Source organism: Anolis sagrei, chromosome 12 (assembly GCF_037176765.1).
Source record: "Anolis sagrei isolate rAnoSag1 chromosome 12, rAnoSag1.mat, whole genome shotgun sequence".
Taxonomy (NCBI): Eukaryota; Metazoa; Chordata; class Lepidosauria; order Squamata; family Dactyloidae; genus Anolis; species Anolis sagrei.
This window is the reverse complement of record NC_090032.1, coordinates 11935069-11952315: the sequence shown is the minus strand read 5'-3', so window position 1 is coordinate 11952315 and position 17247 is coordinate 11935069. Positions and strand designations below refer to the sequence as shown.

The following is a 17247-nucleotide window of genomic DNA, read 5'->3' as shown; positions in this document are numbered from 1 at the left end:
GAAACTAGTCCAATGTGGGCTAGGCAAAACTACGGTGAGGTGGATCTGTAATTGGTTAAATGGACGAACACAGAGAGTGCTCACTAATGCTTCCTCCTCATCTTGGAAAGAAGTGACGAGTGGAGTGCCGCAGGGTTCCGTCCTGGGCCCGGTCCTGTTCAACATCTTTATTAATGACTTAGATGAAGGGCTAGAAGGCAGGATCATCAAGTTTGCAGACGACACCAAATTGGGAGGGATAGCCAATACTCCAGAGGACAGGAGCAGAATTCAAAACGATCTTGACAGATTAGAGAGATGGGCCAAAACTAACAAAATGAAGTTCAACAGTGACAAATGCAAGATGCTCCACTTTGGCAGAAAAAATGAAATGCAAAGATACAGAATGGGGGACGCCTGGCTCGAGAGCAGTACGTGTGAAAAAGATCTTGGAGTCCTCATGGACAACAAGTTAAACATGAGCCAACAATGTGATGTGGCGGCAAAAAAAGCCAATGGGATTTTGGCCTGCATCAATAGGAGCATAGTGTCTAGATCTAGGGAAGCAATGCTGCCCCTCTATTCTGCTCTGGTTAGACCACATCTGGAATACTGTGTCCCATTCTGGGCACCACAATTCAAGAGAGATATTGACAAGCTGGAATGTGTCCAGAGGAGGGCGACTAAAATGATCAAGGGTCTGGAGAACAAGCCCTATGAGGAGCGGCTTAAGGAGCTGGGCATGTTTAGCCTAAAGAAGAGAAGGCTGAGAGGGGATATGATAGCCATGTATAAATATGTGAGAGGAAGCCACAGGGAGGAGGGAGCAAGCTTGTTTTCTGCTTCCTTGGAGACTAGGACGCGGAACAATGGCTTCAAACTACAAGAGAGGAGATTCCATCTGGACATTAGGAAGAACTTCCTGACTGTGAGAGCCATTCAGCAGTGGAACTCTCTGCCCCGGAGTGTGGTGGAGGCTCCTTCTTTGGAAGCTTTTAAGCAGAGGCTGGATGGCCATCTGTCAGGGGTGATTTGAATGCAATATTCCTGCTTCTTGGCAGAATGGGGTTGGACTGGATGGCCCATGAGGTCTCTTCCAACTCTTTGATTCTATGATTCCCCTTTAAGCCACAGTCCGCCCTTCTTCAATAGGCCAAGAAGTAACATTTGTTTCGGTCGACACACGCACGGCTCGTCCTAGCGCGCTGCCTTCCCCTTTAAGCACCCTCCCCTGACGCAATGCAGGGGAGGCTAGGCCAATGGCGAGGCGGGTCTTTGCCCACGTGGGACGCAGAAGGGGCGGGGCCCGTGGGAGTATTTAAAGGGCAAGGCGCAAGCGGGCAGGACAGGCCTTCCCGCAGAGAGTGGCCTCTCCGGACGGGACTCGTTTACGGGGGCGGAGGGATTCGAGAGAGAGAGAGAGAGAGAGAGAGAGGGAGGGACAGGGAGTGAGCCGTGTGCAAGGAGGGCGGAAGGAGACGCGGCGAGGGAGGAAGAGTCCGGTCGGCCTCGCGGCACTACTTCGCCGCCGCTGTTGCCATGGTGAGCGAGAGAGCGAGCGGGCGGCCCGCCAAAAGGGCCTCAGGGGAGGGGAGGGCGGAGACCCCTTGGGGCCAGGAAAGGGTCGAGCAGGCGTGGGGCCCCCTTCCTTCCTTCCTTCCTTCCTTCCTTCCTTCCTTCCTTCCTTCCTTCCTTCCAGGGGTTTTGGACTTCAACGCCCACCATTCCTGGAGGAGGGAGGGCCCAAGTTGGCCCATGCCAAACAGAGGCTGGATGGCCATCTGTCAGGGGTGATTTGAATGCAACATTCCTGCTTCTTGGCAGAATGGGGTTGGACTGGATGGCCCATGAGGTCTCTTCCAACTCTTTGAGTCTATGATTCTATGATTCTAGGGAGGGAAGGAGGGGGGGAGGGAAGGAAGGAAGGAAGGGGGGAGGGAGGGAGGGAAGGAAGGAAAAGGGAAAGAAAGAAAGAAGGAAGGAAGAAGGAAAGAAGACAGAAAGATGGAAAGAAGGAAGGAAAGAAAAGGGAAGGAAGGAATGAAAGAAAGAAGAAGGAAAGAAGGAGGGAGGAAGAAGGAAAGAAGAGAAGGAAGGAAGAAGGGAGGAAGACAGAAAGATGGAAAGAAGGAAGAAAAGAAAAGGGAAGGAAGGAATGAAAGAAAGAAGAAAGGGAGAAGGAGGGAGGAAGAAGGGAAGGAAAGAAGAGAAGGAGGGAAGGAAGAAGGGAGGAAAGACAGAAAGATGGAAGGAAAGAAGGAAGGACAGAAAAGGGAAAGAAAGAAGGAAAGAAGAAAGGGAGAGGGAGGGAGGAAGAAGGAAAGGAAAGAAGAGAAGGAAGAAGGGAGGAAGACAGAAAGAAGGACAAAAAAGGGAAAGAAGGAAGGAAGGACGGAAAAGGGAAAGAAAGAAAGAAGGAAAGAAGAAAGGGAGAGGGAGGGAGGAAGAAGGAAAGGAAAGAAGAGAAGGAAGAAGGGAGGAAGACAGAAAGATGGAAAGAAGGACAAAAAAGGGAAAGAAGGAAGGACGGAAAAGGGAAAGAAAGAAAGAAGGAAAGAAGAAAGGGAGAGGGAGGGAGAAAGAAGGAAAGGAAAGAAAAGAAGGAAGAAGGGAGGAAGACAGAAAGATGGAAAGAAGGAAGGGAAGAAGGACAAAAAAGGGAAAGAAGGAAGGAAGGAAAGAAGAAAGGAAGTAAGGGAGAAGGAAGAAGGGAGGAAGGTCTCTTCCAACTCTTTGAGTCTATGATTCTATGCTTGGGGTAGACCAACCTGTCTATCTCTCTCTATCTCATTAGGGTTTGTATGTATATATCATAAGGGTGTTTGGACCGTGCTCTGACCTACAAGAAGCACTGCCTGAACATCAAGCAAAAAGTGGGTGCCAGAAACAATATCATACGAAAGCTGACTGGCACAACCTGGGGATCACAACCAGACACAGTGAAGACATCTGCCCTTGCACTGTGCTACTCTGCTGCTGAGTATGCATTCCCAGTGTGGAACACATCTCACCGCACTAAAACAGTGGACGTGGCTCTTAATGAGACATGCCGCATTATCACGGGGTGTCTGGGCCCTACACCACTGGAGAAATTACACTGCTTAGCCGGTATTGCACCACCTGACATCCGCCGGGAAGTAGCAGCCAATAGTGAACGGACCAAGGCAGAGACATCTCCAGCTCATCCCTTGTTTGGGTATCAGTCAGCATGTCAACGACTTAAATCTGGAAATAGTTTTCTAAGATCTACAGAGACACTCGCTGGAACATTTCAGCAAACAAGAGTCCAAAAGTAGCAGGCTCCAACCCAGAACCTCAACCAATGGCTGATGCCCAATGAGAGACTCCCCCCTGGGCACACAGAAGACTGGGCGACTTGGAAGGCGCTGAACAGACAGCAACGCGTCAGAATGGTCTCCATGGCTCCTCCCTGAAGGTTCCAACTTTTATTTCTCGTGTCAGGGCAGCCAGTCCATTATATTACATTTCTAACAGAACAAAGCAAACAAACAGAGAAAATACAAAATGTGTGAGTTTGGTAGTTGATTAAATATCCTTTGACCAGTATCTGAAGATCACCTGGGAAGGAATCCCACTGGAGCATTGCAACACACCCAAATACCTGGGAGTCACTCTGGACCATGCTCTTACCTACAAGAAGCACTGCCTGAATATCAAGCAAAAAGTGGGTGCTAGAAACAATATCATACGAAAGCTGACTGGCACAACCTGGGGATCACAACCAGATACAGTGAAGACATCCGCCCTTGCGCTGTGCTACTCTGCTGCTGAGTCTGCATGCCCAGTGTGGAACACATCTCACCACACTAAAACAGTGGACGTGGCTCTTAATGAGACATGCCGCATTATCACGGGGTGTCTGCGCCCCACACCACTGGAGAAATTACCCTGCTTAGCCGGCATTGCACCACCTGACATTATTATTATTATTATAACTTTATTTGTACCCCGCTAGCATCTCCCAAAGGATTCGATGTGGCTTACACAGGCCGAAGCCTCAAAACACAATACAGCAAAACAATATCAAGCAAATTAAAAACAGTTAAGCAAAATAAACAACAAACAATAACAATACATCAGGACACTTTAAAACTGGGCTGGCCAGAGTAGTGGGTACAGGATTAAAAGTGCTGAAGTGGCAGAAGGAATGTAGGATTATAAAGTAAGTGCAATGTGCGGTGTGCAATGATCTTGGTTCAACAAAGTGCTTCTAGGACTTGGTATTGGGGTTCCTAATCTGAGAAGGCACATCGGAACAGCCAGGTTTTCAGATTCTTTCTGAAGACTGCCAGTGTAGGGGCCTGTCTAAGATCTTTTGGGAGGGCGTTCCAAAGTCAGGGGGCCACCACAGAAAAGGCCCTGTCTCACGTCCCCGCCAAGCGTGCTTGTGACGCAGGCGGGATCACGAGCACAGCCTCTCCAGATGACTGAAGAGAACATGTGGGTTCGTAGACAGCGATGCGGTCACGCAGGTAGGGTGGTCCCAAACTGTTCAGGGCTTTGTAGGTAAGCACCTGCACCTTAAATTGGGCTCGGAAAATAAACGGCAGCCAGTGGAGCTCCTTAAACAGAAGGGTTGACCTCTCTCTGTAATGAGCCCCGGTTAACATCCTGGCTGCTGCCCATTGGACCAGTTGGAACTTCCGAGCCGTTTTCAAGGGCAGCCCTACGTAGAGCGCATTGCAGTAATCCAATCTAGAGGTGACCAAGGCATGGACATCCGCCGGGAAGTAGCAGCCAATAGTGAAAGGAACAAGGCAGTGACATCTCCAGCTCATCCTCTGTTTGGGTATCAGCCAGCACGCCAACGACTTAAATCTAGACAAAGTTTTCTAAGATCTACAGAGACACTCGCTGGAACACCTCAGCAAGCGAGAGTCCAAAAGTGGCAGGCTCAAACCCAGCACCTCAACCAATGGCTGATACCAAATGAGAGACTCCCCCCCCTGGGCACACAGAAGACTGGGCAACTTGGAAGGCATTGAACAGACTGCGCTCTGGCACCACAAGATGCAGAGCCAACCTTCAGAAATGGGGCTACAAAGTAGAATCCTCGACATGCGAGTGTGGAGAAGAGCAAACCACTGACCACCTGCTCCAATGCAACCTGAGCCCTGCCACAAGCACATTGGAGGACCTTTTTGCAGCAATACCAGAGGCACTCCAAGTGGCCAGATACTGGTCAAAGGACATTTAACCAGCTACCAAACTCACAAGTTGTGTATTTTTCTGTTTGTTTGCTTTGTTCTGTTAGAAATGTAATATATAATGGACTGGCTGCTCTGACACGACAAATAAAAATAAATAAGGGTTTTGTATATATCGTTAGGGCTTTTATGTAAGTATGTGTGTGTGTATATATATAATGTGTGTGTATGCGTGTGTGTGTATATATATCTATATAAGTAAAAATTTAATGTTCGTTTGTGAGATTAACATAACTCAAAAACCACTGGATGAATTGCCACCAAATTTGGGCACAAGACACCTACTATCCCATCACTCACAAAACATGGATTTCATCATTGTAGTTGTAGTTTTGCACAATTAAAAATTGTGCACCAGTTGCGCCTGTACCTCAGGAAGTCTGATCTGGCCACAGTGGTCCACGCTCTTGTTACATCCCGTATAGACTACTGCAACGCACTACGTGGGGTTGCCCTTGAAGACTGTTCGGAAACTTCAACTGGTCCAGCGAGCAGCAGCCAAATTCACACCTAGCTCCAGCAGAGAAGAGCTCTTTGCCCCACCCCAGCCATTCCACAGATATATAAACCCATTGTCCTATTTCCAACAGACCTCACTACCTCTGAGGATGCTTGCAATAGATGCAGGCGAAACGTCAGGAGAAATGCCTCTAGAACATGGCCCTATAGCCCAAAAAAACCCACAAGAACCTAGCAGCCAAATTGCTCACTGGAGCGACATACAGGAAGCATACCACCCCCCTGCTGTGTCAGCTCCACTGGCTGCCGGTTCAATTCTGAGCACAACTCAAGGTGCTGGTTTTGACCTACAAAACCCTTTACGGTTCCGGTCCAGTGTATCTGTCCGAACGTATCTCCCTCTACGTCCCACCCTGGAATCTGAGAACATCTGGGGAGGCCCTGCTCTCGACCCCACCGCTATCCCAAGTAAGGCTGGTGGGGACGAGGAGCAGGGCCTTCTCAGTGGTGGCCCCTCACCTGTGGAACTCACTCCCGGGGGAAATCCGGGCATCAACATCCCTCCTCGCCTTCAGGAGGAAGGTAAAAGCGTGGTTGTGGGACCAGGCCTTTGGGCAACCTGACAATTAGATATGGAAACCAGATAGATAGGACTGAAAGGACTGACAATTGTGGAATTGGAATTTAAACTATGAGATTGTGAAACGCTGACTGTCAATGAAATTTGTATTGCTTTTATTGCTTTTATTGGTTTTATGGTTGTTTTTGCCTATAATAATTATTGTTTTCTGTTAATTGTTGTTATTGCTAGAATTGCTGTTTTGCTAACTGATGTTATTGCCTTTTGCTGTTATGTGATGCGGGCATCGAATTGTGCCTTGCTTTTGTAAGCTGCCCTGAGTCCCCTCCCCTCCCCCCCCCCCCCCCCCGGGGTGAGAAGGGCGGGGTAGAAGCAACCGAAATAAATAAATAGTTGCTGGGATTTATAGTACACCTACAATCAAAGAGAATTCCGAACTCCATCAATGATTGAATTGAACCAATCTTAGGACACAGGACTCCCATGACCAACAGAAAATACTGGAAGGGTTTGGTGGGCATTGACCTTGAGAGTTGTAGTTCACCTACATCCAGAGAGCACTGTGGACTCAAACAATGATGGATCTGGACCAAACTTGGCACAAGCACGCAATACGCCCAAATATGAACACATGGAGTTTGGGGGAGATAGACCTTGACATTTGGGAGTTGTAGTTGTTGGGATTTGTAGTTCACCTACAATCAAAGAGCATTCTGAACCTCCCCAATAGAATTGGGCCAAAACATGATAAATATTGTATCTGTTATTGCTTGTATGCGGGCTCAGCCTCATGTAAGCCTCACCGAGTCCCTTGGAGAGATGGTAGCGGAGTATAAATAAAGTTTTATTATTATTATTATGTATGCATAATAATCAGGGCTTGTATAAGGGCTTCTTATACATTATTATTATTATTATTATTATTATTATTATTATATGCATGTATAATCAGGGCTTGTATAGTAAAGTACCATCAATAATCTGAAATGGACTGTTGGTGCAGGAACTCAAAGTAGAGGATAGTTGTGCTAGCTGAGGTGGTCAGTTCCAATTCATAGAATCATAGAATCAAAGAGTTGGAAGAGACCTCATGGGCCATCCAGTCCAACCCCATTCTGCCAAGAAGCAGGAATATTGCATTCAAATCACCCCTGACAGATGGCCATCCAGCCTCTGCTTAAAAGCTTCCAAAGAAGGAGCCTCCACCACACTCCGGGGCAGAGAGTTCCACTGCTGAACGGCTCTCACAGTCAGGAAGTTCTTCCTAATGTTCAGATGGAAGGCTCCTTCTAGAACAGTTAACTTGTGTTTGCATAAATACGAATCTTGTGTAAAGAGTATTGGTGATGGGGAAGGTTTTAGGATATAAAAAGATTAATACCAACGTTTTTCTCTCTCTGTATATTCTTCTTGCTGCTGCTCTGCAGGCTGACCAGCTGACAGAGGAACAGATTGCAGGTAAGCATTGCCTTGCCTTTCGGAGTTGAATTGGCCCACAGAGTTGGAAAAGACCTGGTGGGCCATCTGGTCCAATCCCATTCTGCCAAGAAGCAGGAAAATCACATTCAAAGCACCCCTAACAAATGGCCACTCACCCTCCACCACACTCTGAGGCAGAAGCGATCCAAGGTCCAAGCCAATTTATTTATTTATTTGGGGTTCTTGTACCCCGCCCTTCTCACCCCGAAGGGGACCCAGGGCGGCTTACAGCTACAAGGTGCACTTGGACACCTGCCATACAAAACAATCATCACAAGTACAACGATACAAATTCCCACAATTCAGCATTATCCAATAAGATCAATAGAATGGTAAAAACAATAAAAACAGCAATAAAAACAATACAAACCTAGATCTTCCTCCTACCCATCAGTGTACATTAACTCAAGAATCTGTTTTGGTTCCATTTCAACAATCCTGCTGATCTTACACATCTGATTGTCTTATTTGGTTGTCTTATCTAATTGCCTGGTTGCCCAAAAGCCTGGTTCCACAGCCATGTCTTCACCCTCCTCCTGAAGGAGAGGAGGGTTGGTGCTGTTCTGATTTCCCCCGGGAGTGAATTCCACAGGTGGGGGGCCACCACTGAGAAGGCCCTGCTTCTCGTCCCCACCAGCCTCACTTGTGAGAGTGGTGGGGTCGAGAGCAGAGCCTCCCCAGATGATCTCAAACTCCGAGGTGGGACGTAGAGGGAGATACGTTAGGACAGATACACTGGACCAGAACCGTATAGGGTTTTGTAGGTTAAGACCAGCACCTTGAATTGTGCTCGGAATTGAACCGGCAGCCAGTGGAGCTGGCACAACAGGGGGGTGGTGTGCTCCCTGTATGTCGCTCCGGTGAGCAATCTGGCTGCCGCACGCTGGACTAGTTGGAGTTTCCGAACAGTCTTCAAGGGCAACCCCACGTAGAGCGCGTTGCAGTAGTCTATCCGGGATGTAACAAGAGCGTGGACCACCGTAGCCAGATCAGACTTCCCAAGGTACGGGCGCAACTGGTGCACAAGTTTTAATTGCGCAAAAGCTCTCCCGGCCACCGCCGAGACCTGGGGTTCCAGGCTCAGCGGCGAGTCCAGGATCACTCCCAAGCTGCGAACCTGCGTCTTCAGGGGGAGTGTAACCCCATCCAGCACAGGCTGTAACCCTGTAACAAGCCAAAGCAGTAGCCGAGGGTCCACGAAGTTCAGGAATCACAACCCAGCATAGCAAGCAACCCAGCAAATACTTTGCCAGTCGCAAAGTCCCCATTGCAACCAACCCTCCTTATATTACAAACTTTCCTCTGAACTGCAATGAGACAATGCCCCACCCTCAGCTGCTCCTCCATTCTCCTCCAAACTAGAATCAGACAACACTGCCAGTTATGCTGCCCGAGCTGCTCTTTGCCTTGCCTGCCAAGAGGTCCTTCTCCTGCTTCTACCTACATCTCCCCAAACAGTAGACAAGTCATCCTCCCTCCAAGTTTCATCTCCAGCAAACCCTCTGAATGTGTCACTACTTGTAGGCTCCTCACACACTTCTCTCACTTCTGCTACTTTTGTCCACCCCCTCTCATCCCCAACCCCATCAGTGTCACTCCCAGCACTTCTCATAGAATCTGCTTCATTGCCAAACCCATCAAACCCTTCAAAAAGACTCTTCATAGTGGGCTCAGTAAATATTTGCCGAATTCTCTTCTGCTGTTGCTCTTGTTCCTGAGTAGACCTTTTTGCCTGCCTAGTCTCCAACTCCCTGTTGTTACTACTACTCAGAGACTGAGTGTACAACAGAACGTATCGCAAATAAGAAGTTCCCTTTTCTATAATTCATACTATGTTTTCTACTGTTTTGCTATATATGCCAATAAAAGCCTATTGGATTGGGTTTCATGTAGATGTTAAACAACATGAACCCAGCAGGACCCCACAGGACAAGATCTGTTGAGCTTCTTACAAAGCTATGCAGTCATCCTTCTTTAATTTTCTAAGCTATGTGCCTTCGGACAGGCCTTGACAAACTTTGGCCCTCCAAATGTTTTGGACTTCAACTCCCACAATTCCCAACAGCCAAAACACCTGGAGGGCCAAAGTTTGCCCATGCCTGCCTCAGGTTTTGTAGAATAAGCCTGAAGGGAGGCACCTCTGGTATTTAGTTTTGTCTGCCTTTCCTTTCAGAGTTCAAGGAGGCCTTCTCCCTCTTCGACAAGGATGGCGACGGCACCATCACCACCAAGGAGCTGGGCACCGTGATGCGCTCTCTGGGCCAGAACCCCACCGAAGCTGAACTGCAAGACATGATCAACGAGGTGGACGCTGATGGTGAGCTGGATGCAAAACTCACTTTAAGGACAGAGAAGAAAGTGGTCGAGACTGAAATCAGGAGGGCAGCTTAACGCTCGTGTGTTGCGTGTCTCATCCTAAACAAGTTTCTCTTTCTCCTAGGAAATGGCACCATCGACTTCCCCGAATTCCTCACCATGATGGCCCGGAAGATGAAGGATACCGACAGCGAGGAGGAAATCCGTGAGGCCTTTCGTGTGTTTGACAAGGTAAATACCTCTTGATTTTAAGAAAAGAAAGGTGGCCGCCACCATAACAAGCTCGGGGAGGAAGAAGCATGGTATTCTCCTGTGCCTATCATTTCTTTTGCCTTTTCATTGGAAGGGTGTGATTCAGCAAGACATTCTGAATAGCTTGATTTTGGGAATCTTTGAGCTGAAATGGAACATGAAAGGCCTGTTAGGTAGTGCTATAAATGTTGCTACAGGAGTGAGATTCAGGTGAGGGGGCTGAGGTATTGCAGACCACATAGGCTTCATGTTTTGGATCATGAAGATGCCAGTGTCCCTTCAACGTCTTTGCCAAAGAGGCTCATCTTTTAGTAGAAATAAAACACTGCACCGTGATATAGTTTCCTCTGAAATGTTATTTACTTGTATGTGCCCATTTGATTCAGAATGTATTACATGGACCAGGCACTTACTTCAAAGCAAAGGCTGAAGCGTGGAGGTCTAGAGTGGAACTCATTGCCTCAGAGTCCAAGTGGAGGCCCCTTTGGAGGCTTTTAAACAGAAGCTAGATGACCATCTCTCCGGGGTGCTTTGATAGTGCTTTTCCTACTTGGCAGAAGGGGATTGGACTGGATGGCTCTTGGGGGTTTCCTCCTACTCGGAAATGCAGCAGATTACAGGCGCGCTGTCTTCATAGATCTGCCAGCATCTTATACTGTGAATCATTGCTTTCTCTTGAGAAAAATGTATAATATCACAAAGGATTACCACCTCACCTGCTTCCTAGGAAATCTGCTACAAAACAGGAGCTTTTTTGTTGAGTTCCAGAGTCAGAGAAGCAGATAGTGAAAACAGAAGAACGGCCTGCTTAAGGGGAGCGTGCTTGCTCCATCAGTGTATAACATTGACACAAATGACCAGCAAGCAAGAGTCCAAAAGTGGCAGGCTAAAACCCGGAATCTCAATCAGTGACTGATACCAGATGACATAACCCTGGACATAACCAGAAGGGCACAGAGAAGTTTGGGTGACCTGGAAGGTGTTGAACAGGCTGCTCTCTGGCACCACGAGATGCAAAGCCAACCTTAAGAAATGGGACTACAAAGTGGAGTCCACAACATGCGAGTGCGGAGAAGAGCAAACTACAGACCACCTGCTGCAATGCAGTGTGAGCCCTGACACACTTCTGGACATAGGAAATCTAGTATAATGCCAAGTTTTAAAACTTAGTTTGTGTTCTTTTTAAAATACTTACTTACTTACTTAGGCAATCCCTCATTGTCCAAGTATGATGATCCTCCAGGGTCTGTGTGCAGTGGGTCCGTAGATGACTGTGGAGCCCTATTCTTGACCTGCATCTTCTCCCGCAGTGAGGGCATTGGTAGAAGGTTTTATTTTATGCTAATTTTATGCTAATTTTAAGTAAAAACACCTGCCTTATTTTTTTAATCATTTGTACAGAGACTTGTAAATCACTTTAATTTATTTCCATTGTTATTGTTCCATTATTTTTTTTAAAGAAAACTCTAAATGTATAAATGATTATGTTTGTTCTGAATGTCTCCTTCAATGTATATATTAGTTGGCTTGACGCGCCTTCCTCTTGGCACATTTCTCTTTTTCGCCCTCAATTCGTGCCTCTTCTAATTCTACAGCACTGCTGGTCACAGCTGACCTCCAGCTGGAGCGCTCAAGGGCCGGGGCTTCCCAGTTCTCAGTGTCTATGCCAGAGATTTTAAGGTTGGCTTTGAGCCCATCTTTGAATCTCTTTTCCTGTCCACCAACATTCCCTTTTCCATTCTTGAGTTCAAAATAGAGCAACTGCTTTGGGAGACGGTGGTCAGGCATCCGGACAACTTGGCTGGTGCAGCGGAGTTGATGGCGGAGGACCATCGCTTCAGTGCTGGTGGTCTTTGCTTCTTCCAGCACGCTGATGTTTGTCCGCTTTCAGGCTTTTCTGGAGGCAGCGTTCCAGGAGTTGCATGTGACATCAAATTCAAAATATTTATTTCGGTCATTGACCAGCACAGGAAATAGTGTCACATTTCCAGACAAACCTGGCATGTTTGGTACATTAAAAATATAAATATAACTACTAAAAACACAACATGGGTGAGGGAGCAGAAGGGGGAACAGGGTAAAAACATACAATGCCCAGATCCATCACCAAATTGTAGATTCAGGGAAGAAGATTACTGGACACACAGTTGACTTTTGGAACTAGTCATTCCCTGGCGGATTTTGTATGCTGCTGCACAGAACTTTGCGACATTGTAGGTTGTAGCTGAATTAGTATCTGCAAGTAGCAGGGAGGTATAAAATTGTCCTGAATGGCCTGGGTGCTTGTCTATCAGAGGTAAGATAAGCCTGGCACGGGTATCCCTGTAGAACGGGCACTGAAGGAGCACATGTTCTATTGTGTCTACATGACCCGAGTCACAGGGGCAGAGCCTCTCTGGGAAAGGGATCTTCCGATAGCGGCCTTCGAGTACAGCTGATGGGAGAGCGTGGCATCGGGCCAGGGTGAAAGCCCTTCGATGAATAGGAACCTCAAAGTATGTTAAATATGCCATAGGGGAGGCAAGGTATCTGCTGTCTTCACTGATAAGGAAGCTTGGAGCCGAGGCCAGATCTAGTTGGCACTCTGTGTCTGTGATACGTTGTTTAATAAGTGCTTTGGCTTGATTGTAATCCATAGCCAATAGTAGACCTGGAGAAAATCCCAACGAGGAGATTTTGGATGCTACCGCCTGCTTCCATGTGGATTGGAAGTCAGCATGTGACATCTGTAGACACTCCACATTTCGCAGGCATATAGCAGGTTTGGTCTCCCTATGGATGTCCTGGTCCTCAAACACTCTCTGCTTCATTCGAAAAAATGCTGCACTCGCAGAGCTCAGGCGGTGTTGTATTTCGGTAGCGGCAATGGTCAACATTTTCTAATATTACCCCATTAAGCTGTATCTCTGGCATTGGAGAGGGATTGACTGGTGACTGCTGGAAGAGCACTTTGGTTTTCTCGATGTTCAATGACAGGCTGAGCTTCTTGTATGCTTCTGCGAAGTTGTTTAGAGTGGCTTGTAGGTCTAAACAATGTTGTAACCTTGGTTTTGGCTTTCAGTCTGCTGAGATTAAATAGCTTGCCATCTGTCTGATAGATTATTTCCACTCCAGTGGAAAGCTTCCCGTCAACAAGATAAAGTATCGTAGCGATGAAGATGGAAAATAAGGTTGAGGCCATAACATATCCCTGTTTGACACCTGATTCCACCTTAAATGGGTTGCTTTGGGAGCCATTAGTGTCCAAGACTGTTGCCATCATGGAGGAGCCGCAGGATGTTCACAAATGTGTTAGGGCATTTATGTTAATGTATTTTTAAAAATACATTATAACTGTATAACTGTACCCTCATGCCACTTATAACACGATAAGTGAAATATAAACTTTCTTGGTGTCTCCTCTGGAAATTTTTAAGTAGAGGTTGGATGGCCATCTGTCAGGAATATTATTATTATTTATTTTATTTATATCCCGCCTTTTTCTCCAAGGGGATCAACCACACACTTTGACCAATTTAGAACAAAGCAAATACAAAATTTAAAAAAATTAATTAGTACTGTGTGTCTGGTTAAAAACATAATAAATACAATCTTTGTGGTCTCTTCCAGCTCTAGGATTCTATGACTGTATACCTCGGGGCCGATCTTTCATCCCTCTCTTCTCCTTGTCCTTCTGAGTTCTTTCTTTCCCCTTTCCCTGCCCAGGATGGCAATGGGTACATTAGTGCTGCAGAGCTACGCCACGTCATGACTAACCTGGGCGAGAAGCTAACGGACGAGGAGGTTGATGAGATGATCAGAGAAGCCGACATCGATGGGGACGGACAAGTCAATTACGAAGGTGAGGGGATGATGCCACTTTGTGGGTCTGAGGCGACAGCATCCCGAGGCTTGGCTTGTTATATTTTATTATATTATTATTATCTTAATTGTGTTTTTGATTTAATGGATTTTTTACTTTTGTGATTTGTGGACATAAGCCGCCTCCAATCCCTTTGGGAAGATGATGGCAAGGTATAATAATAACAATAATTTTACTCTGTTATTGCTATTTTTATTACATTATTTTACTCTGTAATTATTTTTATTATTTTTATTATTTTCTCCCATTGTTATTAAATTCACTATTTTACTTGGACAGTTGGACAGTCTTATCTTACAGTTTGATTATTATTTGTCAGGACCCAGTTTCTGGGGCCTTGGTTTTGGCGCCAAGAATCAGGGTCCTGACGTAAGAGACTGATAAGACAACCTGCAGCTGCTGACCCAGAAAGGAAACGGCCAACGGTTTGGCGGGTGAATTACGCGGGGTTTTGTGCTTGGCAGAAAAGATATTTTTTTAGTAAGGGGAAGGGTATAAAAGGAGGCACTGGCTGGCACCAGGCTTTTTGCATGTCTATATTTCCAGCAGTAAAGTTTCTCTTTGATACCAGAGCGTGGTCCTGTGTTTTCATTGGGAGCAGCTGCAGTGAGCTGACAATTATTGATACCATTTTGTTTTTGTTGACCCTCCTGTGGCGAAGGAGAGAGACTATTTCCTTATTAAAAACCTCTTTGCTGCCTTATACTGATTCAGTTTCTTCTTTTATATTGGCTGGGACTTTCTGTGTGCTGTTAAATCTTTGTGCTTTATGTCACAGGCAATGGAACACTCTTGTATATAACAAAGTAACACAGTTTATTTATAACTTCTGGCTCCAGCGCTTGTGGTTACATTTGTATTTTGTTGCAATTTTGAGGCTTACAGTCAGTATAATTTACTTGGTTTACTTTTCCGAATAAACTTTCAATGTTTCACATTCACAAACATGTTACTTGCTTTACACACTCTTGGCTGAATTATATTCTGACAGGCAACACTAGCCTTCTTTATGTTCCTTAAAACTCTAGCTCTATTTAACTAACTGCTTCTCTGTATCAGAAGTCTTTAACACATCTTCATAACTGCTTATTTCTAACAGGCACTCAAAAACCAACTCTCCTCTTCACACACAGATTCTTAACTGTCATTTTCAAACTCTCTCACTCTAACTGCCTCTTTCAGAACCTTGGCTCCGCCCCTTTGGAATGATCAGCTCTCTCTCCAACTGTCATTTTGGGCCTAGCAGCCTTTTCAAATCTTGAGCCTACGCTAATCTGCATATGACCAATCGGCTTCACATATGCAAATGAATCCTATCTCTGCTGTTGCTACCCTGTCTATACCTATTCTTCCCTATCTGCCATATGTGTTTACATGGTGTATAGAGCTATACACCAAAACTTTAACATAGAGTAGCAATTTCACTACACCTCCTTTTCCACTTACAGAGCTAGTTTACTGTTTTCCTTTGAAATATGGCAAATATTCAAAAGCATTTAACCTTCTGATGCCTCAATTAATGTAACGTTATGGGTATCTATTTTTATTTTGAAATTGACCAGTAGCATTTTCCACCCTCGGCTTATACTCGAGTTAATACATTTTCCCAGTTTTTTAGTGGTAAAATTAGGTGCCTCAGCTTATATTTGGGTCAGCTTATACTCGAGCATGTATGGTAAATTATTGTTTTGGGATGGGAAAGACCTATTAATCTTCCTGCTTTCCTTCTTGCTTTTCTCTGACAGAGTTTGTACAGATGATGACTGCCAAATGAGACCAAAACACCCGTCCTGTTCCTCCCCGTCCCCCTGTACAGAATGGAAGGATGGTCGGCTTTCCATCAAGATCTCCCTCCAGCTCCATTGATGTAGGACACGTTCCATTCTGACGCTTTAGCAACTTGTGGCCATTTCTCCGCTCTTCTCTCACCCACCTTCCCTTCGTCTTGGTTTACACGCTAGTGGCAGATGACGCCAGGATGGTAAGAAGCTGGTTTTAAAAAGGGGGAAATGGAGCTCGATGCCTCGCATTTGGCTCCCTTGGAGAGGGGTCAGAACCGGGGAAAGCATCCCCTCTTTCTTTGGCCCCACCCCGGCCTTGCATCTCTGCTCTGTGTCTCCAAAGACTGCCTCCCCTTTGCGCCCATGGACCATTGAATGTGGCTGCCGCCTCTTCCGCCATTGTCTTCCTGGGAATATCTTCCTATCTTATTGGGTATATTGTCTACTCTTAACCTCCCAATACTTGCCATAGCCCACGCTCCTTTGACCTTCCAGTGGCTTCAGGGAATGCTTCTATTCCATTCCAGGTGGTGTAAGGTTTGTTTCCTTCTTTTAAATAAAGTGTGTGTGTTTCAAAATGTTGTGCGGTGCTTATTCCCCTATTTTAGGGTAAAAGGAAGCACCAGAGGGGGACGTAGTCGCCCCCCCCCCCCCCCCCCCCCCGGTTGTTGGAACTCTGGTTTTAAGAAACCAGCTGGTTTCTTCTTAAAATTGGTGGGGACGAGGGAGAGGGCCTTCTCGGTAGTGGCCCCTCGACTCTGGAATTCACTCCCTAAGGACATCAGACATGCCCCAACGCTGGCAGTCTTTAGCAGGAGCCTGAAAACGGGGTTGTTCCAGTGTGCTTTCCCAGAATAAGGAAAACTTAGCAATATGTCCTCAAATGCACTTTAATATTGATTTAGGGTTGTTTGCTCGCCCTCATCTTTCTCTGAAAACCCTATTTAATCTAGGGTTTATTTATCCTACCTTGTTCATGCCCATCATTTTTAATTTTTAATTATTACATTTGGCCCGGCCATAGGTTTTAAATGCTGTGTTATTTATTTATTTACCTTACTTATATACCGCTGTTCTCAGCCCGAAGTCGACTCACAGCGGTTCACAACAAATACGAACAGCAAAAATTCAGTGCTACAGTATAGAAACAGTTAACAACCTAACACATTACACAATTAATCAACAGTTACTACAATACCCATTCACTGTCGTCTCGTCATCAAAAACATGTTCCAGATTTGTCATCCATTGTTCCATTCCAGTGTTCATTAACCAATCATTGCACTAATTATTGGAACGCCTGCTCAAACA

The 17247-nt window shown here is 46.1% G+C and overlaps 1 protein-coding gene across 2 annotated transcripts; it reads left to right on the top strand.

The window, feature by feature from the left end:
• Positions 1-1302: 1302 nt before the first annotated feature.
• LOC132764302 (calmodulin-1) lies at positions 1303-16514 on the top strand. Of its 2 annotated transcripts, XM_067472435.1 has the most exons (6): positions 1400-1521; positions 7674-7704; positions 9899-10042; positions 10166-10272; positions 13999-14134; positions 15901-16514. In XM_067472435.1, the coding sequence occupies exons 1-6, from the start codon at positions 1519-1521 to the stop codon at positions 15927-15929; spliced, it is 450 nt and encodes a 149-aa protein (XP_067328536.1). In that variant the 5' UTR covers positions 1400-1518; the 3' UTR covers positions 15930-16514. The 2 variants fall into 2 exon arrangements, with proteins under 2 accessions (XP_067328537.1, XP_067328536.1); XM_067472436.1 differs by lacking the exon at positions 7674-7704 and having other exon boundaries at positions 1303-1521.
• Positions 16515-17247: the final 733 nt, after the last annotated feature.